The 26,941-nt window shown below is 49.7% G+C and overlaps 1 protein-coding gene across 1 annotated transcript; it reads right to left on the reverse strand.

Moving 5' to 3' along the window:
• Positions 1–7,323: 7,323 nt before the first annotated feature.
• On the reverse strand, positions 7,324–23,362 carry LOC140404537 (uncharacterized). The gene is made up of 3 exons (XM_072493142.1): positions 23,203–23,362; positions 11,455–11,568; positions 7,324–8,853 (listed from the first exon to the last, which is right to left on the reverse strand). Exons 2-3 carry the CDS (start codon positions 11,550–11,552, stop codon positions 8,241–8,243), a joined length of 711 nt encoding a protein of 236 aa, XP_072349243.1. The 5' UTR covers positions 11,553–11,568; positions 23,203–23,362; the 3' UTR covers positions 7,324–8,240.
• Positions 23,363–26,941: the final 3,579 nt, after the last annotated feature.

The following is a 26,941-nucleotide window of genomic DNA, read 5'->3' on the forward strand; positions in this document are numbered from 1 at the left end:
GTGAACACCTAGTGTGTCTTGCTCAGGTGCACTTTCTTGTTGTTGTGACCGCAATGCGCAGATGCAAATTTTCCCCGCAACAGCCAATCAGCAGCTCCGCTCTATTGCTCTGTGCTGGATGCTTGCCTTTTTAAAAATTTATATGTTTATTCAAATTTTCCAACAAAATTCTTAACAAATCCACCCCCCCCCCCCCATAACAAAAAGAAAGAAACACAAACACAACAGTCAAAAATTATACAGAACTTACACATTGGGTTCCCCCATATACAGTAACCCACCCCCCCATATGACATTCAAAGGTACCGGTAGGGGAAGCCCCACCCACCCGAATGCCCCCCCACCCCCTCCCCCACCCCCGAAAGAGACCCCCCCCCACCCTTGGGTTGCTGCTGCTGCTGACCACCCCCTGACGCTCTGCGAGATAGTCTAGGAACGGTTGCCACCGCCTGAAGAACCCCTGCACAGACCCTCGTAACGGAAACTTTATCCTCTCCAGCTTAATGAACCCTGCCATGTCATTTATCCAGGCTTCCACACTGGGGGGCTTCTCGTCCTTCTATAATAGCAAGATCCTCCGTCGGGCTACCAGGGACGCAAAGGCCAGGATACCGGCCTCTTTTGCCTCCTGCACTCCCGGCTCGTCCGTTACCCCAAATTGTGCCAACCCCCAGCTCGGTTTGACCTGGACTTTCAGCACCTTGGACATAGTCCTCACGAAACCCCTCCAAAACCCATCCAGTGCAGGGCACAACCAGAACATGTGGACGTGATTCGCCGGGCTTCCCGAGCATCTCCCACATCTATCCTCCACCCCAAAGAACCTAGTGAACCTCGCCCCTGTCGTATGCGATCTGTGAGTAACCTTGAATTGTATTAGGCTGAGCCTGGCACAAGAGGAGGAAGAATTAACCCTACTCAGGGCATCAGCCCACAAACCCGCATCGATCCCCCCCCCCCCCCAAGCTCCTCCTCCCACTTGCCCTTTAACTCCTCTACCGAGGCCTCCTCCTCTTCTTTCAGCTCCTGGTAGATCGCCGAAACCCTGCCTTCTCCAACCCATACACCCGAAATCACCCTGTCCTGAGCCCCCTGTTCCGGGAGCAGCGGGAATTCCCTCAACTGCCGCCTCACAAACGCCCTCACTTGCATATACCTGAAAGCATTTCCGGGGGGTAACCCAAAGCTCTCCAGCGCCCCTAGGCTCGCAAACGTCCCATCTATAAACAGGTCCCCCATTCTTCTAATCACTGCCCGATGCCAGCTCCGAAACCCCCCATCCATCCTTCCCGGGTCGAACCGATAGTTCTCCCGAATCGGGGACCAAACCGAAGCTCCCAACTCGCCCCACTGTCGCCTCCACTGTCCCCTGATCTTCAACGTCGCCGCCACCACCGGACTCGTGGTGTACCTTGTCGGCGAGAGCGGCAGCGGTGCCGTCGCCAGCGCCCTCAGGCTCGTTCCCACACAGGACGCCATCTCCAACCTCTTCCACGCCGCCCCCCTCTCCCTCCATTACCCACTTACGGATCATCGCCACATTGGCAGCCCAATAATAGTCGCACAAATTCGGAAGAGCCAGCCCTCCCCTGTCCCTACTACGCTCCAGAAACACCCTCTTTAACCTCGAGGTCTTATTGGCCCACACGAAACCCATGATAATTCTACCTACCCGTTTGAAAAAGGCCTTGGGAATTATAATGGGAAGGCAGTGGGACACAAATAGAGAAACCTGTGGAGGACCATCATTTTAACCGCCTGCACCCTGCCCGCTAGCGAGAGTGGCAGCACACCCCACCTTTTGAAATCCTCCTCCATCTGCTCCACCAACCGCGTCAAATTCAGTTTGTGCAGCACCCCCCCCCCCCAACTCCCAGCCACCCTGGATCCCTAAGTACCGAAAGCTCCTTTCCGCCCTCTTCAACGGCAGGTCGTCTATCCCCTTCCCCTGGTCCCCTGGATGCACCACAAAGAGATCACTTTTCCCGACATTGAGCTTATACCACGCGAAGTCCCCAAACTCCCTTAGGATCCGCACGACCTCCGCCATCCCCTCCAGTGGATCTGCCACATACAGCAACAGGTCGTCCCGTTACAGCGACACCCGATGTTCCGCTCCCCCTCGGACCAGTCCCCTCCATTTCCTGGACTCCCTTAGTGCCATGGCCAGAGGCTTGATTGCCAATGCAAACGACAAGGGGGACAGGGGGCACCCTGCCTCGTCCATCGGTGCAGCCGAAAGTACACCGACCTCCGCCGTTTCGTAGCCACACTCGCCACCGGGGCTCTATATAGCAACCTGACCCAGCTCATGAACCCCTCCCCGAACCCAAACGTCCGCAGCACTTCCCAAACACCCTAGGTGTTCAAGTGAAGGCAAGAATCCAGCAGAGGGCAGTAGAGCGGAGCTGCTGATTGGCTGTTGCGGGGAACATTTCCAGCAGTGCATTGCGGTCACTGCTTCCAGAAAGTGTACCTGAGCAAGATAACCTAGGTGTTCAAGTCAAGGCGAGCATCCAGCAGAGGGCAGTAGAGCTGACCTGCTGATTGGCTGTTGCGGGGAAAATTTGTATCAGTGCATTGCGGTCACTGCATCCAGAAAGTGTACCTGAGCACAACACCCTAGGTGTTCAAGTCAAGGCAAGCATCCAGCAGAGGGCAGTAGAGCGGAGCTGCTGAGTGGCTGTTGCGCAGGAACTTTGTAGCTGTGCATTGCGGTCACTGCATCCAGAAAGTGTACCTGAGAAAGACACCCTAGTTGTTCACCTCAAGGCAAGCATCCAGTCTTCGCATCCAGTCTTCCGGTTGCGGCTATGCCTAGGTAGGTCGCACGTTCGGCAGCTCCCGCCCGGAACGGACCTTTGGGCTCTCTAGAGGGGTCCTAACAGCAATTGTTCGACGGCTTCCGGTGTGGGAAGGTGACAGCAAGGTACCTCTGACATTATATGGATTGGACCAGGAGTGGGGCATTGACAAAAAGTGATCTTGGAGCAGCGAAAAGTGAGATGGAGGAAAGACAAGATGGCGGCGGGTGGAGTCCAAGCTTCATGGGCGCAGTGGTCGCAGGAGCAGCAGGGGTTTCTTAAACGCTGCGTTGAGGAGCTGAAAATCGAAATGCTGGCGCCAATGAAGGCGGCGATTGAGAAGCTGGTGGAGACCCAGAAGGCACAAGGAGCGGCGATCCGGGAGGTGCGGCAAAAAGCCTCGGAGAACGAGGAGGAGATCTTGGGCCTGGCGATGAAGGTGGAGGCGTGCGAGGCGCTGCACAAGAGGTGGGCGGAAACATTTGAGGACCTGGAGAATAGGTCGAGGAGGAAGAATCTTCGGATTCTGGGACTCCCCGAAGGAGCGGAGGGGCCCGATGCTGGGGCATTGGTGAGCACGATGCTCAGTTCGCTGATGGGCGCGGGAGCCTTCCTGAGGCCTCTGGAGCTAGATGGGGCTCACCGAGTCCTAGCAAGGAGATCCAAGGCAAACGAGCCGCCAAGGGCTGTAGTGGTGAGGTTTCACCGCTTTATGGACAAAGAGTGTGTCCTGAGATGGGCCAAGAAAGAGCGGAGTAGCAGATGGGATAACATGGAGATCCGAATCTACCAGGACTGGAGCGCAGAGGTGGCTAAGAAGAGAGCTGGTTTCAATCGGGCTAAGGCGGTGCTCCATCGTCAGTGGGTGAAATTCGGTATGCTGCAACCAGCGCGATTGTGGGTCACGTTCCAGGATCGGCACCACAATTTCGAAACGCCTGATTAGGCATGGAACTTTATACGGACTGAAAAGTTGGACTCAAATTAAGGGTTTGTTGTGGGGGTATGTTTATTGTGTATATGGTGTTTATTACTTTAAGGGAATGTTCCTTTGGTTTGCGTGCTGGATGGGGATGTGTGAAGGGATTTGATGGGTAGAGTATGGGCGTCGGTATTAGAGGGGCAGACCCCCACGAAGTAGGAGGGGGAGTGGAGGCCCGGGGATGGGGAATTGGGGTAAGGCCACAAAAGGAGCTGCGCCAGAGTGGGCGGGGCCGGCTCAGGAAAGCGCGAGCTTTATCCTGCGCTAGGTGAAGGACGGGGGTGGGGGCCGGGGGTGGGGGTTTGGGCGGTGCTGGAGAGGAGCGCACACTGACTGCCAGAGAGGGGGAGGGGGGATTCTCACACTGGGGGGGAGGGTCGATGGAATGGCGGGAGATGCCGCGGTCAGAAGGAGTCAGCTGACTTACGGGAGTGTTATGGGGGAGAAAAAGGACTAGATGTGGATCTAGCGGGGTGGGGGGTGGGGAGGGGGGTATAGGGGTGCTGCTGCATTGGCCAAAGGGGAGTTGGAAATCGGAGAGGTGGTCGGGGCGGGGGTCCGCTGTCTGGAGGACTGGAGGGTGCGGGTGCTCTCTGTCTGAGCAGCCTCACCGCCCGGCAAAATATCCCTGCTCCCTGCCTGAGCACCCCACCCCCGGTACAATCTCCCTCCTCTCTGCCTGTGCACCGCCCTCCCCCCCCCCCCCCCCCCCACCCACGTTACAATCTCCCTCCTCTCTGCCTGAGCAGCCCTCTCGGTACAATCTCCCTCCTCTCTGCCTGAGCACCCCCCGGTACAGAGGGGGGAGATTGCCCTGCGGGGTGGGGGCTGCACAGCCAGAGAGAAGGGAGATTGTACCGAGGGGGCTGCTCAGGCAGAGAGGAGGGAGATTGTACCGGGGGGGTGCTCAGGCAGAGAGTAGGGTGATTGTACCGGGGTGGGTGTGCTCAGGCAGAGAGGAGGGATTGTACCGCGGGAGGGGGGGTCTCAGATCGAGAGGTGGGAGATTGTACTGGCGGGAGGGTGGGGGGGGGGGGTGGTGCTCGGGCAAGGAGAAGGGAGACTGTCCGGAGGGGGGGGTCAGATAGAGAGGAGGGCGATTGTACAGGGAGGGTGGGAGATCATTGAGAGGAGGGATATTGTACCGGTGGGGGCGGGGTCTCAGGCAGAGAGGAGGGATTGTACCGAGGGGTGGGGGGGTGTGGGGGCCTCAGGTAGAGAGGAGTGGTTGTACCGGGGTGGGGGGGCGGCGGCTGCGCAGACAGAGAGGAGGGAGATTGTACCGGAGGGGGCGGGGGTGCTGCTCACGCAGAGAGGAGGGGGATTGTACCAACCGGGCTCAGGCAGAGGGGGAGAGATTGTTCCGGAGTGGGTGGGATCTGGCAGAGAGGAGGGCGATTGTACCGGGGGGGGGGGGGTCAGACAGAGAGGAAGGAGATTGTACAGGGGGGTAGGAGATCAGTCAGACAGGAGGGAGACTGTACCGGGGGGTGGGGGGTGCTCAGGCAGAGAGGAGGGAGATTGTACAGGGGGGTGGGGTGTTGGGAGCTCAGGCAGAGAGGAGGGAGATTGTACAGCGGGGTGGGAGCTCAGGCAGAGAGGAGGGAGATTGTACCGGGGATGGGGGAATGGGAGCTCATTGAGAGGAGGGACATTGTACCGGTGGGGGGTGCTCAGGCAGAGAGGAGGGAGATTGTACCGGTGCGGGGGGGGGGGGGGGGGGGGGGGGAGGGTGCTCAGGCAGAGAGGAGGGATAATACCGGGGGTGTGGGGCTCAGGTCGCGAGGAGGGAGATTGTACCAGAGGGGGCGGCTCAGGTAGAGAGGAGGGATTGTACCGGGTGGGGGGGGGTGGGGCTCAGGCAGAGAGGAGAGAGGTTGTACCGGCGCAGGGAGGGGGGTAGCGGGGGTTGGTGGGGGTGGCGCTGCCCCTGTGCCTGTTCTAGATTTAAAATGGTGTATTTCAAATTACGGCTGACGGATGGTGTGACTGTGAAATTATACAGAAGCTGAGAGAGCGGCTGACAGCGCGGGGTTGGAGATTCGCGTGTCTGTGTGTGTGTGTGTGGGGGGGGGGGAGGTGTGTGCGTCTGTGTATATCTGTGTGTGTTTTGGGGGAGCTGTTGGTCTCTGGTTTCGATGAATTAAGAAAGAATGCAAGGCTCCTCAAACCTATTCCAGTTATTGATAGAATCCCACCCTCTGCTGACAGACTGCAGCAACTCCAGGCTCTGTTCCCCTGTGAGTTACCCCCACCTCCCCTCAACTCCTTCACACACCCGACTTGCGCACTGACAAGGGTCTACAGTTAAAGAGAGAGTTCCAATTCCACTGCTTGTTTTAACTGTCGGACCTCTTTGGAAGGAGGTTGTTTTCTGTGGTGGCAAAGTCCAAGGCAGTTGTTGGATTTTCTCAGGAGCTCATCATTCAGCAGCAACTGATTGGAGAAGGTGCTTGGAGGGTGTTTATTGGAAAGGTGGTGATAGGAGGGAAAGTATCACCCACAGGGGGCAGGCGGTGGCCTAACGCTATTGTCACTGGGCTAACAATCAAGAGATGTCAAAGTAATGCTCTTCGGATCCGGGTTCGAATCCCACCGCGGAATTTTTGAAATGTGAACTTAATTAACAAAGAAAATTTGCGATTAGAAGTCCAATGATAATTATGAAACTGTTGTTGGAACATAAACCCCATCTTGTTGAATAATGTCTTAGGGAAGGAAATCTGGCGCCCTTGCCCCGGTCTGGCCTACAAATGACTCTCGACCCACACAGAAATGGAGTTAACTCTGAAATGTCCCTCTGAAGTGGCGGAGCGTGACCCGCAGTTGATGGGTTATTAGGGATGGGGAATAAATGGTGGTCCAGATCCCACGAGTGAATATTTTTTGAAAGACGATCAAAGGATTGGAATGTGGCAGCTTTGCTGACTCCTGAGATTTTCCGATAATAATCGTATTTGTTTGGCTTACAGTTCAGACAAATGAATTCGGAGCAGGAGTGGGCCACTCGGCCCCTCGAGGCTGTTCCACGAATCAATGTGATCATGGATCAAACCCACATTCTTGCCTCCTCATAAGCTTTCACCCCCTTTTAAGCAACAATCTACCGAGCTCTGCCTCAGAAAACTATTCAATAACTCTGCTTCCACTGCCTTTAGAGGAATATGGTTCCAGAAACTCCAAATACTCCCAGAGAAAAACATTCCCACCATCTGCATCTTAAATGAGTCACCCCTTATGTTTAAACAATGACCCTCTTGCTCTAAATTATGGGACAAGAGGACATGTCCTCCTCGCATGCTTATTATCAATAGCCCACAGGAACTTACTTTCTGAGCTACTGGATACAAACTTATTATTGTGTTCGTGTTCCGGTTTGGGATAATGAGGTAATTAGCCTCAGGAGAAGGTTAACACAGTGTGACAGTAGAGTCCATTCTGTCCTGTTTCCCGTCTGTCCATCGCCTCACTTGTTCCTTGTGCTCTGAATTTGAATTTCCAGTTTGACAGAGTGAGCAAAAAACCCAGAAATCAACATGATTGCAAATTAAAGTTTATTGCCAAGCGGAGATTAATACATAACCAAATCCTACAGGACTGAAGTGTTGCTTCTTTCTCATTTGTAATGGTTTTCAATTGCGACAAATTGAACGTAGCCTCTCGGTAATATTGCCCAGCGATCGTTACAAAGTAGCGGTTAGTCTTTTGTGTCGGCCATGTTGTGCATTGCTGTAAATTGGGATGCAGGGTGGGCGAAAGGGTTTCAGGGAGGGACAGTTAGATTATTTTAGAGGTGAATGGGAAGTGGCATTGTGCGATGGCAGGAATAATTGTACAGGAGTGGGAATACTGGAAGTTTGTGACTCTGAAATGACAATTATTCTATGAGAATGTTTGAATGAAAGGGGTGCATGTAAAAGGGAGTCTCAAGGAGATGAGTGTTGGGATCAGGATTGGGATGGATTGTATGAACGCGGAGTCCGCTGGAGAGGAGAGTCTCTCTGGATTTGGAATGTAATTTTCGGATATTTGTCTTGGGATGGGGACTGCTCTGGAGCGGAGTCTATGCACGTGCAGAGTACTATGAGGGGAGAGCCCAGATGCAAAGCTAACTGGGCTAAAGGTGTGGATGGGGGTTTGGTCTGTTTGGGAATGAACAGCGAACAGTTTGTGCAGTCGGATAATCTTCCATTGGGCTAGGCGTGGGACAGGGATGATAAGATGGTGCAAGGAGGGAAGGGATGCCCAGAAACTGGAGGGCATATCTCGTGGCAGAATGCGGATTGCAGGAGAGTGTATACCGGAGTGAGAATGTGGCGTGGACAGTAAAGGAGAATGGCATGGTGGAAAGTGTAGAGGGAGAGATTCTTCCCCGGAATAGATGGAGAGCAGGAAAGTGTGCGCGATTGAAGGAGGATATGTGAAGATTTAAGGACCGACAGCGATTGCGTTGATTAATTATTGACGCAGTAATCATTCTGTCGATTACACTGGTCGCAGGGCAGGTTCTCCTTGCATCTTCGGAACAGGAAAGTACCATTGGGGTCGATTCCACCTTCATCCAGACACTGGAAACGCTGAATGATCCGCGCTTTTTTGTTCTTGTCACAATTGTCCACTTCCCCGTAGACAAAGTATTTGTTAATCTTCGGTGCTTTCCAATCCAGAAAGGGCAGGTCCTTGAGAGGACCTACAATGTCTATGAAGTTCTTCCCACTGAAACATTTCCTGGTGCACGGTGTGTTTTCAGTGTATAATAAAACACAACCTCCGTTGATTAAAATCCTGGCCTTTTTCACCTGATCTGCAAACCACAGGGGCAGGCGCTTCCCGTCGCGCATATTAAATATTATCTTAAATTCGGAACAGTCTTCAGCTCCATCTGGGTGAAGAGCGATGTAGTTCAGCTTCGGTTTGAAGTCGTCAGAGTTTCCACTGATTTGTGGCTGTTCACTGGAGATGTTACCGTTCAGGTACATTTGTTTGCCGCCTTGTCTGCACTCACTGGGCTTCAGCGCAATGAGAAAGGAGAATTGCTCCTTCTCTTCGGGCCGGACATGCCGGAAACTAAGAGGAAAGAAAGAGGCAACATGAGAAAGTGGGCCAACGCTTTTATGGCGAACCATTCTTATCCAGATTTCCCCATCTCAATTTTGCTCCAGCACCTGTCTCCAAGCCCCTACTGAAAATACAGACAGAACGGTAATGAGGCAGTCCAGCGCCCCACCCGCCATCCACGGAGGGCCAGGTTGCTTATCCCAGGTGTATCCACAGTCTCCTTACAGTTGATCAATAAGCCTTTAGATCCACAGACTCTGTACCGACCCGTTGAAAGAGCACCCTGCCTAAGGCCACTGCCCCAGCCTATGTTCATAACATAAAGTGCATATCTTTGGACACGAGGGCAAAATGTAACAAGGACAATCCCCCATCTTTGGATACTGAGGGGAAATTCAGCATGGCCAATCCAGCTGCCCTGCTCATCTTTGGACACTAGGAAACAATTTAGCATGGCCAACCCACCTAACCTGCTCATCTTTGGACACTAGGAGGCAATTTAGCATGGCCAATCCACCGAACCCGCTCATCTTTGGACACGAGGGGAAATTATCATGGCCAATCCACCTAACCTGCACATCTTTGGACACTAGGTGGCAATTTATCATGGCCAGTGCACCTAACCCGCACATCTTTGGACTACTAGGAGGCAATTTAGCATGGCCATTGCACCTAACCCTCTCATCTTTGGACACAGGGAGGCAATTTAGTATGGACTATCCACCGAAGCTGCATATCTTTGGACACTAGGGGGCAATTTAGCATGGCCAGTGCACATAACCAGCCCATCCTGGGACTCTAGGAGGCAATTTAGCATGGCCAACCCACCCCACCTGCTCCTCGTTGGACACCAGGGGGAAATTTAGCAGGGCCAGTGCACCTAACCGGCTCATCGTTGGACACTAGGAGGCAAATTAACATGACCAACCCACCTAACCCGCTCATCCTTGGGCACTAAGGACAATTTATCATAGCCAATCCACCTAACCTGCACATCATTGGACACTAGGGGCAATCTATCATATCCAGCGCACCTAACCCGCTCAGCCTTTCACTACGAGGTGGCAATTTAGCGTGGATAATCCACTTAACCTGCTCATCTTTGGAAACTAGGGTAAATTTAGCATAGCGATTGCACCTACCCCGCTCATCTTTGGACACTAGGAGGCAATTTAGCGTGGCCTATCCACCAAACCTGCGCATCTCTGGACACTAGGCGGCAATTTAGCATCGCCAGTGCACCTAACCTGCTCATCTTTGGACTACTAGGAGGCAATTTAGCATGGTCAACCCACCTAAGCTGCTCATCTTTGGACACCAGTGGGCAATTTAGCTTGGCCAGTGCACCTAACCCGCTCATCTTTGGACACTAGGAGGCAATGTAGCATGGCCAGCCCACCTAACCCGCTCATCCTTGCACACAAGGGGCAATTTATCATGACCAATCCATCTAAACTGCTCACCTTTGGACAATAGGAAGCAATTTAACATGGCCAATCCACCTAACCTGCACATCTTTGGACTATGGGAGCAATCCAGGAAACGCACGCAGACAGGGGAGAACATGCATACTTCGCACAGGCAGTTAGCCAAGGCCCAGGCAGCAGTGTTAACCACTGTGCCACCCGGATCCCGGAAAGATCGTGAACTATGAAGAGTTTATGGGGAGATGGTGGCATAATATGAATGTTGCCTAACGAGCAATCCAGCCACACAGGTTAATATCCTGCTGAAACATGGATTCAGATCCCACCGTGGCAGTTGGTGTAAGTTGATGTCAGTCAGTAAATGAGGATTTGAAAGTTGGTCTCAGTCAGGGTGACTAGGAAGAAAAGCCCGGTTATGATAACCAGACATCTCCATCGCTTTACCTCCATTTGACCCTGAAATGGCCTGGCCAGCCACTCCAGGTGGCCCACGTCCAACTGCCGAGACACACTAAAGGATGTGCCTCGCATTGACCTCGCCCAGGGTGATACTGAGGGAGAAAACTGGGTTCAGATATTCACTCCATTCTTTGCGAATAAGGCGGAGTTATGACTTTATTTTGGAGAGAAAATAACATGTGTCTGGGGAGATATGAAATGAAAATGGCTTAATGTCACAAGTAGGCTTCAAATGAAGTTAATGTGAAAAGCCCCTAGTCGCCACATTCAGGCGCCTGTTCGGGAAGGGCTGGTACGGGAATTGAACCGTGCTGCTGGACTGCCTTGGTCTGCTTTCAAAGCCAGCGATTTAGCCCTGTTCTAAACCAGCCCCTGCTAAACCAGCCCCTTGATACAGAAAGATCATGGAAGGACGGAGCACAATTTGTGAACAGCTCCTACAGCAATGTGATGATCAGCACTTCAAACGTTTCCTGATTTTTATTGAGATTTTGGTGGTCAAACCGTGAGTGAGTGAGATTGACACCATATATCCTGCGACTCAGAGGGACCGAAACGGTGCCACAACCGGTGATACAGGGCACTTCACCCTGGTTCTGGACCGAATACTTGAAGGCCACCCGATTGGCAGTAACTGTGACATTGCACATTAGGCTGGAATGAGATAGGAACATCGCAGAAATATGATTGTTTGCATAAGGTCCGTGAATTATGAAACACTTACTCCTTAATGATTTTAGTCAGGATGGTATCATTTAGTTCCGTTGCATCCATTTCGCGGGCACAGAGGAAAGCCAGAAGGAAGAGAGAGACAGGCGTCATGATTGATCAGCTCAACCTAAAAGATCAGGCACAAGGATCAGTTCAGTGATTTTACTTTTGTTATTTATTAATTACAGCACAGGAGGAGGCTATTCTACCCACCGTACCCGCACCCGATCCCAAAAGAGCTACCCACCTCGTCCCATTCCCAGCCCTATCTCCGTAGCCCACTAAATTAAGCTCTTTCGAATATATATCCAGCTCTCTTTTGAAACCTCCTGTGGCATCCGCCTTCACCACCTCCCAGGCAACACATACCAAACCCAACAACTTTGAGTGAAGAAGTTTCTCCTCACCTCACTCCAACATGCTGACGATCTTGAAATTGTGAGCCTTCGTCACTGACATACCAACCATTGGAAACAGAATATCCTTCTTCACCTTGTCAAAATTGTTCACAAGTTTGAACACCTCAATAAGGTCGACTCTTAATCATCTCTTCTCCAAGGAGAACAAGTCCAATTTCTCCAAACTTTCATATAACAAAGGGCCATCTGGACACGGCACGTTAGCTATTTTCTCTCCCGACAGATGCTGCCAGACCTCCTGAGATTTTCCAGCAATTTCTCTTTTGGTTTCTCCAATTTTTCCTTGTATCTAAAATTCCTCATTCCTGGTATCATTCTAGTAAATCTCCTCTGCACCATCTCCAGGAATTTAAGATCGTTTCTTAAATAAGGTGCCCAGAACTGAACACAATACACGAAATATGGTGTGCCCAATGTTTCAACGAGGTGTAGCATAACTTTCTTGCATTTATATGCTGTGCGTCTATCTATAAACCCAAGGAGCCTACAAGTATTCTTAATTATTGTTTCAACTTGCCTGGCCACCTTCAGAGAATTATGCACGAAAACCCTGAGTTCCCTCTGCTCCTGTACTCCCCTCAAGGTTGCACCATTGTGCCTATATTGTCTCCCCATGTTTCTCCTGCCAAAATGCATTATCTCACATTGAAGTTCATCTGACAGGTGTCTGCCGATTTGGCTAACTTCTCAATGTCCATCTGGGGTCGCGCAGCGTCATCCTCGTAATTCATTATTCTGTCTAGCTTAGTATCACCTGCAAATTTAGAGCTTTTGCCTCAACGCCCGCCTCTAAATAATTTATACAAGTATATGATATGAAATGGTTTGCAATCACAGTGAGAATTACTTTGAGAAACGGACTGATCACACCTCACACAGGCAGAAAACCCACAACAGTGCAGGAATCGCTGATCACAGTCCCCATTTAGAGGAAGATTAGTCAGGGACAGCAGTGCCAGTTCCACTCCCTCTGAAAGAGGCATCAACACAGAGTCACAAACTCTAACTTCAATCCAGGTCAGGCAGGAGACATCACTGTGGCAGAACCTATTATCAAAGTCTCTGTTCAGAGCTTGTATTCAGGACAGGGGCTCGATTTGAGATCACTTTCCCAATTAGAGAGATACTCGCAGGGACACAACCACTGATCACAGTGCTCAATTAGAGACAGTTCTTAATAATGCTGCAGACTCTATTCCCAGCTGCCACTGAGAGAGAGAGAGAGAGTGACAGAGAGAGAGAGAGAGAGAGACAGAGAGAGACAGAGAGAGAGGGAGAGAGAGACCGAGACAGAGAGACAGACAGACAGAGAGAGAGAGACACACACAGAAAGAGCGAGACAGAGAGGGAGATAGAAAGAGAACAGGAGTGAGAGAGAGAGAGAGCGACAGAGAGACAGACAGAGAGAGCGAGCGAGAGAGAGATAGAGAGAGACAGAGGGAGAGAGAGAGAGAGAGAGAGAACCGGATTGAGAGGGAGGGAGAGAGAGAGAGAAACAGAGAGAGAGAGAGACAGAGAGGGAGAGAGAGAGAGAGAGAGAGAGACAGAGAGAGACAGAGGGAGAGAGCGATAGAGAACGGGAGGGAGCGGGAGAGAGCGAGCGAGAGAGAGAGACAGAGAGAGAGACAGAGAGAGCGAGAGGGACAGAGTGAGAGACAGAGAGAGAAAGAGAGAGAGAACGGGAGTGAGAGGGGGAGAGAGATAGATAGATAGATACAGACAGAGAGACTGAGAGAGAGAGAGAGAACGGGAGTGAGAGGGAGAGAGCGAGAGACAGAGAGAGAGAAAGAGAGAGAGATTTTATAGGGAAATCACCCGTGATTATATTTTGTAGTCAGACGGAAAGAGTTGAGAACAAAGATAAACATTCTGAACTCACTCTCAAAGAGGGAGTGATATAAACATGGGCACCGTCGAGGTCTCTCAATGTACTGCGGGACATTGGCACCAACACGAAGATTGTGATCGCAGTTCCACTGAAAGGTCCCCAGAGGGACAAAGACCCTGATCACACTCTCCAGCCACACAGCGAGATCAGCAAAGCGGCATCATCCTCACAGGGAGAGATGATGGGACACACTAATTCGAATCCTGTTCAGGGGCAGAGATCAGCGCTGGGAGACGGTATCCAGCCCTCACACTAACAGGGAGAGATCAGGGGAGACACCGAATCTATTCCCTGTTCAGGAACAGAGATAATGGAACATAGAACATAGAACTGTCCAGCACAGTACAGGCCCTTCGGCCCACGATGTTGTGCCGAACTAGTCTGAAACTAAGATCAAATCAACCTACTCTCAATCATTCTAGTGCACTCCATATGCCTATCCAAAAACCGCTTGAAAGCTCCTAAAGTGTCCGACTCCACTATCAAAGCTGGGAGTGCGTTCCAAGCCCTAACCACTCTCTGAGTAAAGAACCTACCTCTGACATCCCTCCTATATCTTCACCATGAACCTTATAGTTATGCCCCCTTGAAACAGCGACATCCACCCGAGGAAATAGTATCTGAACGTCCAGGCTATCTATCCCTCTCATCATCTTATGCACCTCAATTAAGTCACCTCTCATCCTCCTTCGCTCCAATAAGAAAAGCCCTAGCTCCCTCAACCTTTTCTCATAAGAACTACCCTCCAATCCAAACAGCTCCCTGGTAAATCTCTTTTGCACCCTTTCCAATGCTTCCACACCTTCCTATAATGAGGTGACCAGAACTGCACACAATACTTCAAATGTGGTCTAACCAAGGTCTTGTACAGTTGCGCATTAACCTCACGGCTCTTTAATTCAATCCCTCTGTTAATAAATGCTAACACATTGTAGGCTTTCTTGACGGCTCTATCCACTTGGGTGGCAACTTTTAGGGATCTATGGACATGTACTCCGAAATCTCTCTGCTCCTCCACATTCTTCAGAACCCTGCCGTTAACCCTGTAATCCGCATTCAAGTTTGTCCTACAAAAATGAATCACCTCACACTTTTCAGAATTAAACTCCATCTGCCATTTTTCAGCCCAGCTCTGCACCCTATCAATGTCTCTTTGCAGCCTACAACAGCCCTCCACATTATCCACTGCTCCACCATTCTTGGTGTCATCAACAAATTTACTAGCCCAACCTTCAACTCCATCATACAAGTCATTGATAAAAATCACTAATTGCAGAGGACCCAGCACCGATCCCTGTGGTACGCCGCTGGTGACTGGGCTCCAGGATGAGAATTTACCATCTACCACCACTATATTCCCTGTCTTCTATGTGATAGCCAGTTACTGATCCAATCGGCCAAATTTCCCTCAATGCCACGCCTCCTTACTTTCTGCATGAGCCTACCATGGGACACCTTATCAAAATCCATGTATATATATCAACTTCTCGGCCTTCATCTATGTACTTAATTACCTCCTCAAAGAATACAATCAAACTTGTGCGGCAAGACTTCCCCCTCACGAATCCGTGCTGACTCTCCTGGATTAAGCTGTATCTTTCCAAATGATCATAAATCCTATCCCTCAGGACCCTCTCCAGTAATTTACCCATGGCCGATGTGAGACTAACCGGCCGAAAATTCCCAGGGTTATACCTATTCCCTTTCTTGAACAAGGGGACAACATCTGCCTCCCTCCAGTCTTCTGGCACTATTCCTGTAGACAGTAAGAACATAAAGATCAGAGCTGGGAAACCGCATCCAGCCTTCATCCTCACAGGGAGAGATTAGGGGAGACACCGAATGTATTCCCTGCTCAGGGGAAGAGATCAGCGCTGGGAAACAGCATCCAGCCCTCATCGCCACAGGGAGAGATCAGGAGAGGCACTGGTTCTACTCCCTGCTCAGGGGGAGAGACAGCGCTGGGACAGAGCTTTGGGCGCGCACATCACAGAGTGACATTCTAATCAATCGGGATTGCCTGCTCCTCCTGGGTACGGTGCCTCACGGCAATCAATCGCATCAATGCATCTGTGGGCTTGCCTTCAAAGTTTTATACAGAGTTCTCTGATGGCGGTGTGCCAAAGGACACATCCGTTTCTTATATTCTTGCTCGTGTCCAGGAATGACCTTCATGCCGCCCTGACACGGTTTGGAATACCTGTGGCTCCAGATCCACATCAATGTGGTTGACTCTCCAATGTCCTCTGCAGTGACAGTTCTGCACGGGCATTAGATGATAGCGGAGTCAGCAATGCCCACAGCCTATGAATATTTTTTTTGGTAGTGCTCAGACATAGAGTCTATGCTGAATCGGAGTCTTAACCACCTTGTACATCCCGTGAAGCCTCTTTACATTGAACTGGCTAGCAGACAAATTTCAAGGACAACCTAATTCGCCTCCCACCATTATGCAGTCATATTTATAATCATAAAGATAGGAATAATATGATCAGGGATAGTCAGCATGGCTTTGTGAAGGGTAGATCATGCCTCACAAACCTTATTGAGTTCTTTGAGAAGGTGACTGAACAGGTAGATGAGGGTAGAGCAGTTGATGTGGTGTATATGGATTTCAGCAAAGCGTTTGATAAGGTTCCCCACGGTAGGCTATTGCAGAAAATACGGAGGCTGGGGATTGAGGGTGATTTAGAGATGTGGATCAGAAATTGGCTAGCTGAAAGAAGACAGAGGGTGGTGGTTGATGGGAAATGTTCAGAATGGAGTACAGTCACAAGTGGAGTACCACAAGGATCTGTTCTGGGGCCGTTGCTGTTTGTCATTTTTATCAATGACCTAGAGGAAGGCGCAGAAGGGTTTGGGTGAGTAAATTTGCAGACGATACTAAAGTCGGTGGTGTTGTCGATCGTGTGGAAGGATGTAGCAGGTTACAGAGGGATATAGATAAGCTGCAGAGCTGGGCCGAGAGGTGGCAAATGGAGTTTAATGTAGAGAAGTGTGAGGTGATTCACTTTGGAAGGAATAACAGGAATGCGGAATATTTGGCTAATGGTAAAGTTCTTGAAAGTGTGGATGAGCAGAGGGATCTAGGTGTCCATGTACATAGATCCCTGAAAGTTGCCACCCAGGTTGATAGGGTTGTGAAGAAGGCCTATGGAGTGTTGGCCTTTATTGGTAGAGGGATTGAGTTCCGGAGTCGGGAGGTCATGTTGCAGCTGTACAGAACTCTGGTACGGCCGCATTTGGAGTATTGCGTACAGTTCTGGTCACCGTATTATAGGAAGGACGTGGAGGCTTTGGAGCGGGTGCAGAGGCGATTTACCAGGATGTTGCCTGGTATGGAGGGAAAATCTTATGAGGAAAGGCTGATGGACTTGAGGTTGTTTTCGTTGGAGAGAAGAAGGTTGAGAGGAGACTTAATAGAGGCATACAAAATGATCAGGGGGTTGGATAGGGTGGACAGTGAGAACCTTCTCCCGCGGATGGAAATGGCTGGCACGAGGGAATATAACTTTAAACTGAGGGGTAATAGATATAGGACAGAGGTCAGAGGTAGGTTCTTTACGCAAAGAGTAGTGAGGCCGTGGAATGCCCTACCTGCTACAGTAGTGAACTCGCCAACATTGAGGGCATTTAAAAGTTTATTGGATAAACATATGGATGATAATGACATAGTGTAGGTTAGATGGCTTTTGTTTCTGTGCAACATCGTGGGCCGAAGGGCCTGTACTGCGCTGTATTGTTCTATGTTCTATGTTCTATATCATTGAATCACAGAATAATACAGCGTAGATGAGTACTTTCGGCCCATCAAGTCAGCACCGACGCATGAGAAACACCTCCCAACCTAATCACGTTTGCAGCATTTGGTCCACAGCGTGAATGTTAAGACGTGCTAATACACATCCAGATACTTTTTAAGGGATGTGAGGCATCCCGCCACTACGACCCCCCCCCCCCCAAAGGCAGTGCATTGGAGACCGTCACCACCCTCTGGGTAAAAATAAATAATACTGAAATCCCTCCTAAACCTCTTGCCTCTCAACTTGAACTTGTGCTCCTTCGTAATTGACCCTTCAACTAAGGAGAACAGCTGCTCCCTATCCACCCTGCCATGCCCCTCATAATCAGGTACATCTCGATCATGACGCCCCTGAGTCTTCTCTCCTCCAGCTAAAACAACCCACGCCTATCGAACCCATCTTCATAACTTAAATGTTCCATCCAGGCAATATCCTGGTGAATCGCTTCTGCATTCGATTCAGTGCAATCACATCCTCCCTATAATGCAGCGACCAGAACTGCACACAATACTCCAGCTGTGGCCTCACCACACCTCTACACAAGTCCACCATGACCTCCGGCTTTTGTAATCTAGGTCTCGACGGCAAACGTTAACTGTCTCATGCGCCTTTTCCACCACCTTATTAACCTGCCCTTCTGTTTTATATGCTTATTATTTGATTCCTGCAACATAAAACGAGACAACATGTCACTTTCTGAATGATTTCTACACAATTCTCTTGTCAATAATTATACGAACTGTAGGTCCGTTTATGGTGTCACCTGTTATGGGCCAGGGTTTAGATCACTCCAAAGTGTATCATGGAGATCACCTGTCCCATGACTTTTACTAGATGGTGGTATGGGGAGCACACGGCCCACTCTACAGGTGTGGTGCACCATAAATCAAAAAGTATTTTTTAAAGCAAAACAATTAACTCAGTTAACCTTTTTAAAACATACAGTGAAAATATAAGCAACCACCAATTCAAATACAACCCCCAAATATACAACACTCAAACTAATCCTTAAACTTTCCTTTTAACATCCAAAAGACAAAAAAAAAAACCTTTCTACAGACGCACATCAGGTTTCAGTTCTTTACTGAGAGCAGTTATCACTCTGAATTCACCAAATGATCTTGTCATAGCCTTTAGATGGCAGATAGATAAAAATTGCATCTTTTCTGACTGGCTGCAGCTCCAACACTAAAACGAAACTAATATACACAGACACACCCAAGCTTTTCCTCAAAGCGAAACTAAAAAGCAGAGCCAGAGCTCAACTGCACTCACGCTCTGACATCACTGCGACCACTTGAGCAGATAAACATTTCTTAAAGTGAAATTCCCATGACACACCTATCCACTACCAGCGGTGGATTGTATAAAATGGGGCCTCATTCTCTATTAGCATCAAGATTCTCCCAAATTCATAGCGACCCTGGGTTTTCTCTTTCCTTGTAACAACAAGACAATATTACCTATTCGTCCTCCCGAAGGTAATCTTTCCAACCAAAATGCGATTTGGGTTCCTGTAAATTATCGGTATCTGTAGTGTCCTTGCGGTATATTGAGCTACAAACAATATTCAGTTTTCTGTCACTACACAATCATGTTGCTACATGGGGGAAGGCAGTAGAATTATGTGGTCTTCAGAACGTGAAACCAATGGCTGGGACAGGCGCATGGGAATATTTGAACTGGGGTAGACGATTCTACCCCTCAAAGAAGTTCCAGCGTTTCCACCTAGGAGCTGCAACCCAGGCCTGGGAATTCCCCTACAGCGGCTGCCAGAGACCAGGAAACCGCGCTAGAAGCCAGGGCTTCATTCTACAAGCTCCCAGAGACCTGGAAAACACCACACAAGCCGGAAGCTCCACTCTTCTGCTCTCCGACGACCAGGCCAGCATCGCAGCATCTGCAGCCCTCCACCCTCCCCCCCCCCCCCCCCCCAGCTTCCAACCCCACTATCCCGGAGAGCTGCGGCCCCCTGCAGGCCCCACGCACTGCTTCCACTCCCCCCTTTACAGTCGCCCCATACTCCTAAAAATCAACTCCCAAAGTCTAACAATCACTCATACTGCTGTTCTAAATGTACTTGTAGGTCGAGAGATCCTCCATCCTCTGAAGGAAGACCGCGATCTGAAAAGGACCTTGCAGAACACAGCACACGGACCCGGCCATCGCCTCATCCTCAACCGCGATCCCAGAGACGCATCCACTTACCGGCCTTCACCCCATCCGCGCCGGAACATGGTCTGGACATCCACCAACCTGTGCAGGCAAACCACAGCCCGACAGCGAGCCGGAACGCTCGACCGCGCAGACCCACCTACCAACGCAAGAACCGCAAGCAAGGCATCAAATCCTCCATCCACACACCGACCAGAGTGAATAACCTCATCGGACACAACTATTCCCTTAACACTGCATACTCTCACCGTCACCCACGCTCGAAAAGAAGCAGTCACTCCAGGAAGAGTGGAACACGTGCAGACCTGCAGGTGAGAGTGAAACAACGCGGCCCCAAAGCCCCTCGCCCAGCTTACTCCTAGCTAATGTCCAATTTCTAGAAAACAAGATAGACGAACTTAAAAAGCCAGACTCACTTTTCAAAGGGAACTAAGGGACTGCTATGTGCTCTGCTTCCCGGAGACATGGCTCACTTCTGTTTCAGCGAACTGTGCCCAACAACCAGACGGCTTCTCAATCTACCGAATGGACCGTCCGGCGGCCTCAGGCAAGGCAACGGGTGCTGGGGTCTGCCTCCTAATCAACACTTCCTGGTGCCTAGATGCAGCAACAGTGGCGAGTTTCTGCTCCCCGGACCAAGAATATCTGACGCTAAAATGCCACCACTTCTCCCTTCCGCGGGAGTTCAGCTCCGTTATCCTGATGGCAGTTTACATCCCACCCCATGCGAACGTGAAAATCGCACTGGACGAAATATTTACCATCACAAATAACCTTGAAACGAAACATCCCGAGGCCTTGTTCACTGTAGCTGGGGACTTCAATCATACCAAGCTCAAGAGCGTACTACCAAGTTACCACCAACATGTCACCTGTTCCACTAGGGGCCCAAATATCCTGGACCACTGCTGCGCAAATATCAAACATGCCTACCGCTCTATCGCCACCCACACTTTGGCAAATCTGACCACAAGGCTGTGCTCCTGCTCCCCGGTTATGAGCAAAACCTGAAGCGGGTGAATCCGCCAAAGACAGTCGTGCATTGTTGGTCTGTGTAATCGAATGATTTCCAAAGGACTGCTTGGAGTCAGTGCACTGGTCAGTATTTAAAAACTCTGCGACCAGCCTGAACGAGTACACCACGACAGTAGCTGACTTCATTAGTAAGTGTGTAGAAGACTGTGTGCCAAAGAAGCAAATCCACGTGTTTCCCAACCGGAAACCCTGGATGAACAGGGATATTTACTGAAAATGAAATGAAATGAAAATCGCTTATTGTCACAAGTTGGCTTCAAATGAAGTTACTGTGAAAAGCCACTAGTCGCCACATTACGGCGCCTGTTCGGGGAGGCTGTTACGGCTGTTACTGCTTGCTGAAGTCTAGGTCTGAGGCGTTCAAATCAAGCAACCCTGACCTCTACAAGAAAGCCAGATACGATTTGCATAAATCCATCAAAGGTGCCAAAAGACGGTACCGGACCAAGCTCGAGCCCCAGGCTAGCCACACGGATACCCACCGTCAATGGCGAAGTCTGTAAGACATAACAGGCTATAAGATGAAGGCATGTAAAATCGACGGCTCCCACGCACCCCTCCCTGATGAGCTCAACGCATTCTATGCCCGCTTTGAGCAAGAGGTCAGCGAGAGCGAGCCCTCCACCCCAGAAGCCGCGGATGAACTTGTACCTGAGATCACCACTGCAGACGTCAGAGCAGCCTTCTCGAAGGTCAACGCACGGAATGCCACTGGCCCGAATGGGGTACCCGGACGAGCATTCAGGTCTTGCGGGGATCAGCTGGCGGGGGTATTCGCAGACATCTTCAACCTCTCTTTACAACAATCTGAGGTCCCTATCTGCTTCAAGAATACGACCATCATCCCTGTCCCCCAAAAAGTCAACTATCGTCGAGTGGCTCTGACATGCATCATCATGAAGTGCTTCTCAGGTTAGTCATGGTACGAATCAACTGCGCCTCCCGGATTGCGTTGATCCACTACAGTTCGTCTACCGCTGCAACAGGTCCACAGCAGACGCCATCTGCATGGCTCTGCTCTATACCCTGGAACACCTAGATAACAAAGCCACCTACGGAAGACTCCTATTTATCGACTATAGCTCAGACGTCAACACAATCATTCCTACGAAACTCATCTCCAAACTCCGTGGCCTTGGCCTCGGCTCCTCCCTCTGCGACTCGATCCTGAACTTTCTAACCCACAGGCCACAATCAGGAAAGATACGCAACAACACCTCCTCCACGATCATCCTCGACACCTGTCCCCACAAGGCTGTGTCCTCAGCCCCCACTATACTTCTTATACACCCATGACTGTGTGGCCAAATTCCCCTCCAACTCGATTTTCAAATTTGCTGATGACACCACCGCAATGGGTCGGATTTTAAACAATGGCGAGACAGAGTACAGGAATGAGATAGATAATCTGGTGAACTGGTGCGACTACAATAATGTCTCCCTCAATGTCAACAAAACTAAGGAGAATGTCATTGACTTCAGGAAGCGTAGAGGAGAACATGCCCCGATCAATGCCAACGAAGTAGAAAGGGTCGAGAGCTTCAGGTTTTGAGGTGTACAGATCATCAACAGCCTGTCCTGGTCCTCCCATGCCGACACTATAGTTAAGGAAGCCCACTAACGACTCTAATGTCTCAGAAGACTAAGGACATTTGGCATGTCAGCTCACCAACTTCTACAGATGCACCATAGAAAGCATTCTTTCTGGTTGCAGCACAGCTTGGTATGGAGTCTGCTCTGCCCAAGACGACAGGAAACTACAAACGGTCGTGAATGTAGCCCAGTCCATCACGCAAACCCGCCTCCCATCCATTGACTCTATCTATAATTCCCGCTGCCTCAGAAAGGCAGCCAGCATTATTAAGGACCCCACGCACCCCAAACATACTCTCTTCCACCCTCTTCCGTCACGAAAATGATACCAATGTTTGAGGTCACGTACGAACCGACTCAAGAACAGCTTCTTCCCTACTGCCATCAGACTTTTGAATGGACCTACCTCGTATTAAGTTGATCTTTTCACTACACCTTGCTATAACTGTAACATTATATCCTGCAGTCTCTCCTTCCTTCCTTATGTACGGTATGCATTGTTTGTGCAACATGCAAGAAACAATACTTTACACTGTATATAATACATGTGACAATAATAAATCAAATCAAATCAAATCAGTGGATCTTATTCGCTTTGATTCCATATCTGTTGATAACATTATCCATTGAATATCTGGCACCCATAATCTTTAATGCACTCCATCGCCCATCGGTATTTCCCGATTAAACTCTCCCTCATTCTCGGAATGAATGATACTTTACTCGGATTTCAGGCCAGGTGAAAAATAAATTCGGAACACACAACAGCTCACCTAGGAGGGCAACCTGGAACATAGAAACAAAAATTGCCATTAAACTAATGTGTCAACGAGCGATATATATCTTACCCTCACCCTTCACCAGATGTGCTTCGTTTTCTGGATTTAAGTTGGGGAGAGATGTTCCTACCCGGTATTTAACAGCAGTTCAATGTACTCGCTGGTGTGTAAGGCAGAACCTTAAATGGGCACGTATTGCATTAGTCCTTGAAGCAGTTTCAGGATGTAGTATGTGAAAGTTCAATGTGATAATATTGCATCCGCTCTGATACTGGACCACACAGATAGTGACTGCGGTGGAGTCGTTGCTGTCATTCACAGTGCGGCGGGGCATAGGGAATAGTCTTGGCCTCAGTATCCACAGGGTTGTCGAGGGGGTGGGGGGCGGGTACCTCAAAGTTCATCCCGCTACTCACATGCCGATGAGTGGTGGTGGAAAATACCGACACAATCCCAACTGTCCAGTAGGAGGCCCCTTGACCCGTCGAGTCTGCACCGAATCTCTGAAAGAGTACCCTACCCTGGGCCCATGCCCCGACACTATCCACCTATCCCCAGATAAATGTTTGGACACTAGGGGCCAATTTAGCATCGCCAATCCACCGAACCTTCACATCTTTCGATTGTGGAAACCGGAGGAAACCGGAGCACCCGGATGAACCCACGCAGACACGGGGAGAACGTTCAGACTCCACACGGACAGTGAACCAAGCCGGGAATCGAACCTGTGACCTTGGAGCTTTGAAGCAACAGTGATAACTACTATGCTACCAATTCATTTTTTATTAAATATAAAAAGTTGAGACCCCAGCACTGATCTCTGCGACACACCACTTATCATATCCTGTCAATCTGAAAAAGATGACCTTTACCAAGATGACGCCGGAGCGAGGCGACTCTCTGCGAGCTCTCACAAACAGATCCACTTTTTACTTAACTTATTCTCGTTCTAATCTTTTAAAATGTAATTCTAACGCTAACATTATTACTAACCTCTCTATTTTCCCTATTATGTATTTTCTTTTATTCCCTTTTCTTCTCATGTACTTAATGATCTGTTGAGCTGCTCGCAGAAAAATACTTTTCACTGTACCTCGGTACACGTGACAATAAACAAATCCAATCCAATCCAATCCAAGTTAAATTTATGCCTATCCTCTGTTTTCTGTTAGCAAGCTTTGCTCCAACCATGCCAGGATGCTACCAACGCCAACATGAGCTTTTGCATTTTGCAATAAATTTTGATGTGGCACCTTTTAAAATGCCTTTTGACAATCGAAGTACCTGGTTAAAGTAAGAAGTCTAACAGCACCACGTTAAAGTCTAACAGGTATGATTGGAATAACGAGCGTCGCTCCTTCATCAGGTAAGTGAAGCGGTAAGTTACACAAACATTGCATACGCAGACAAAGCCAATGATGCAAGATGGCACTTTGAATGCGAGTCTTTGCAGGTGATTAAGTATTTAGAGGACCAGACGGTGCGATTGGCGAGAGGGAGAATTAGAGTTTAAAGAGGTGTCAATTGTCTCAAGCCCGAGGTGTGTTTCATTGGAACATAGACCATAAAGTGCAGAATGATACTATTGTGCCCATCGAGACTGCACTGACCAACTTAAGCCCTCACTTCCACCTTATCCCCGTAATCCAATAACCCCTCCTAACCTTTTTTTTGGTCACTAAGGGCAATTTATCATGGCCAATCTACCTAACCTGCACGTCTTTGGACTGTGGGAGGAAACCGGAGCACCCGGAGGAAACCCACACAGACCTGGGGAGAACGTGCAGACTCCGCACAGACAGTGATCCAGCAGGGAATCGAACCTGAGACCCTGGCGCTGTGAAGTCACAGTGCTAATGACTTGTGCTACCGTGCTGCCCTTTCATTGGCGAGAACATGCAGACACTGCGACAATGGATGAACGGACAGGAATCCCTTCTAGTTCCCTTCTAGTGGCGGAACACTTCAGCAGTAAAGGGCATTCAGCCACTGATCTTCAGGTAAGCGGCCATAAGGACGCGTGCCAACTCAGAATCGCCGAGCAAAAACTGATAGCCAAGTTCCGCGCACATGAGTACGGCCTCAACCGGGAAGTTGGACATATTGTCCCCCCCCCCCCCCCCCCGTCCCCCCGTCCCCCCCCCCAACCATTTGGCTTGGGCTTGCGAAATCCTACCAATTGTCCTGGCTTAAGACAATTCAGACCTCTTTAACCTGCCACTATCCCTCTCTCCAGTCACACCGTCTGGACCAGCAAATACTTAATTGAAAGATTCGCATAGAAAGTATCATATTGCATCATGGCTTTGTATTTTAAAAATAAATAAATTTAGAGTGCCCAATTCTTTTTGTTCCAATTAAGGTGCAATTTAGCATGGCCAATCCACCCACCTTGCACATCTTTGGGTTGTTGGGTTGTGGGTGCGAAACCCACGCAAACATGGGGAGAATGTGCAAACTCCACACAGACAGTAACCCAGAGCCGGGATCCAACCTGGGACCTCGCCGCCGTGAGGCAGCAATGCGAACCACTGCGGCACAATGCTGCCCCGGCTTTGTTTTTATATGTTCTTTTTGTGCAACCTACCTCTTCACTCACCTAATGAAAGAGCTACGTTCGGAAAGCTCGGGATTCTAAACACACCTGTTGGTCTTTAACCTGCTGTTGCACAATTTCTTCCTGCGCCCACCCCGTGCAACTCCGGCATCTCCACATTATGGCTACGTGATTGAAGGAGGGGCAGAATTGGCAGCTGAACGTTGGAGGCTATACATGCTTCAGGACAGATAGAGGGGGATGTAAAAGGGGTGGTGGAGTAGCATTACTGGTTGTGGAGACTACTATAGCTGTACTGCGGGAGGACACTTCGGTAGGGCTCATACAACGAGGCAACCTGGGTAGGAATAGGAAGGAGGCAATCACAATGTTAGGGTTTTATTACAAGTCCCCTAATGGTCAACGGGAGATAGATGAGCAGATAGGTGAAGAGATTTTATAGAGGTGCAAAAGTAACAGCGTTGTTATGGTACGAGATTTTACTTTCCCCGAGATTGACTGAGACTCACTTAGTGCCAGGGGCTTGGATCGGGGAGGGGTTGTAAGGTGCATCCAGGAAGGCTTCTTCATGCAATATTTAGAGAGTTAGAGAGTGCAATTAGGGAAGGGCCAGTACTGGATCTGGTAATGGGGAATTACACTGGTCAGGTGGTTGTGGTTTCAGTAAGGGAACAATTTGGCAGTAGTTACCACAATTCCGTAAGTTTTAGGGTACTTTTGGACAGGGATGAGGGTAACCCTCGCGTTAAACTGGGGAAAGGCATATTACCATAACATTAGATAGGAATTCAAGAATTTGGTATCGGTGCGGTTGTTGGATAGTAAATCAACATCGGAAATGTGGAGTCTCTCAAACCACAGTTGATTAGGATTCTGTAAAGTCACTGGGAAAACGAAGGATAAGTATGGGAAGTTTAGGGCGCGTTGCATAATGAGAGATATTGTAAACCTCGTCAAAAAGAAAAAGGATAATTTTTACGGCATAGAAGGGTAGGGAGAGTCGAAACTGTCATGTGAGAGTACCTTTAAGAAATGGGTGTTTATAAATGGGTGTGTATGTAAATATCTGTAGTGCGAGTACCTTTAAGAAATGGATGTGTATTACTGCAGTGATGTCAGAGTGTGGGCGGAGCTGGGCTGTCTGTCGGCTTTTTACTTTCGTTTTAGGCTGTTTGCTGCAGGGTGTGTTTTGGTTTCGTTTTCCGTGTTGGAGCTGAAGCCAGACAGAGCAGATGTATTGTTGATCTCTCT

This window comes from Scyliorhinus torazame, chromosome 31, assembly GCF_047496885.1.
Source record: "Scyliorhinus torazame isolate Kashiwa2021f chromosome 31, sScyTor2.1, whole genome shotgun sequence".
Classification (NCBI taxonomy): domain Eukaryota; kingdom Metazoa; phylum Chordata; class Chondrichthyes; order Carcharhiniformes; family Scyliorhinidae; genus Scyliorhinus; species Scyliorhinus torazame.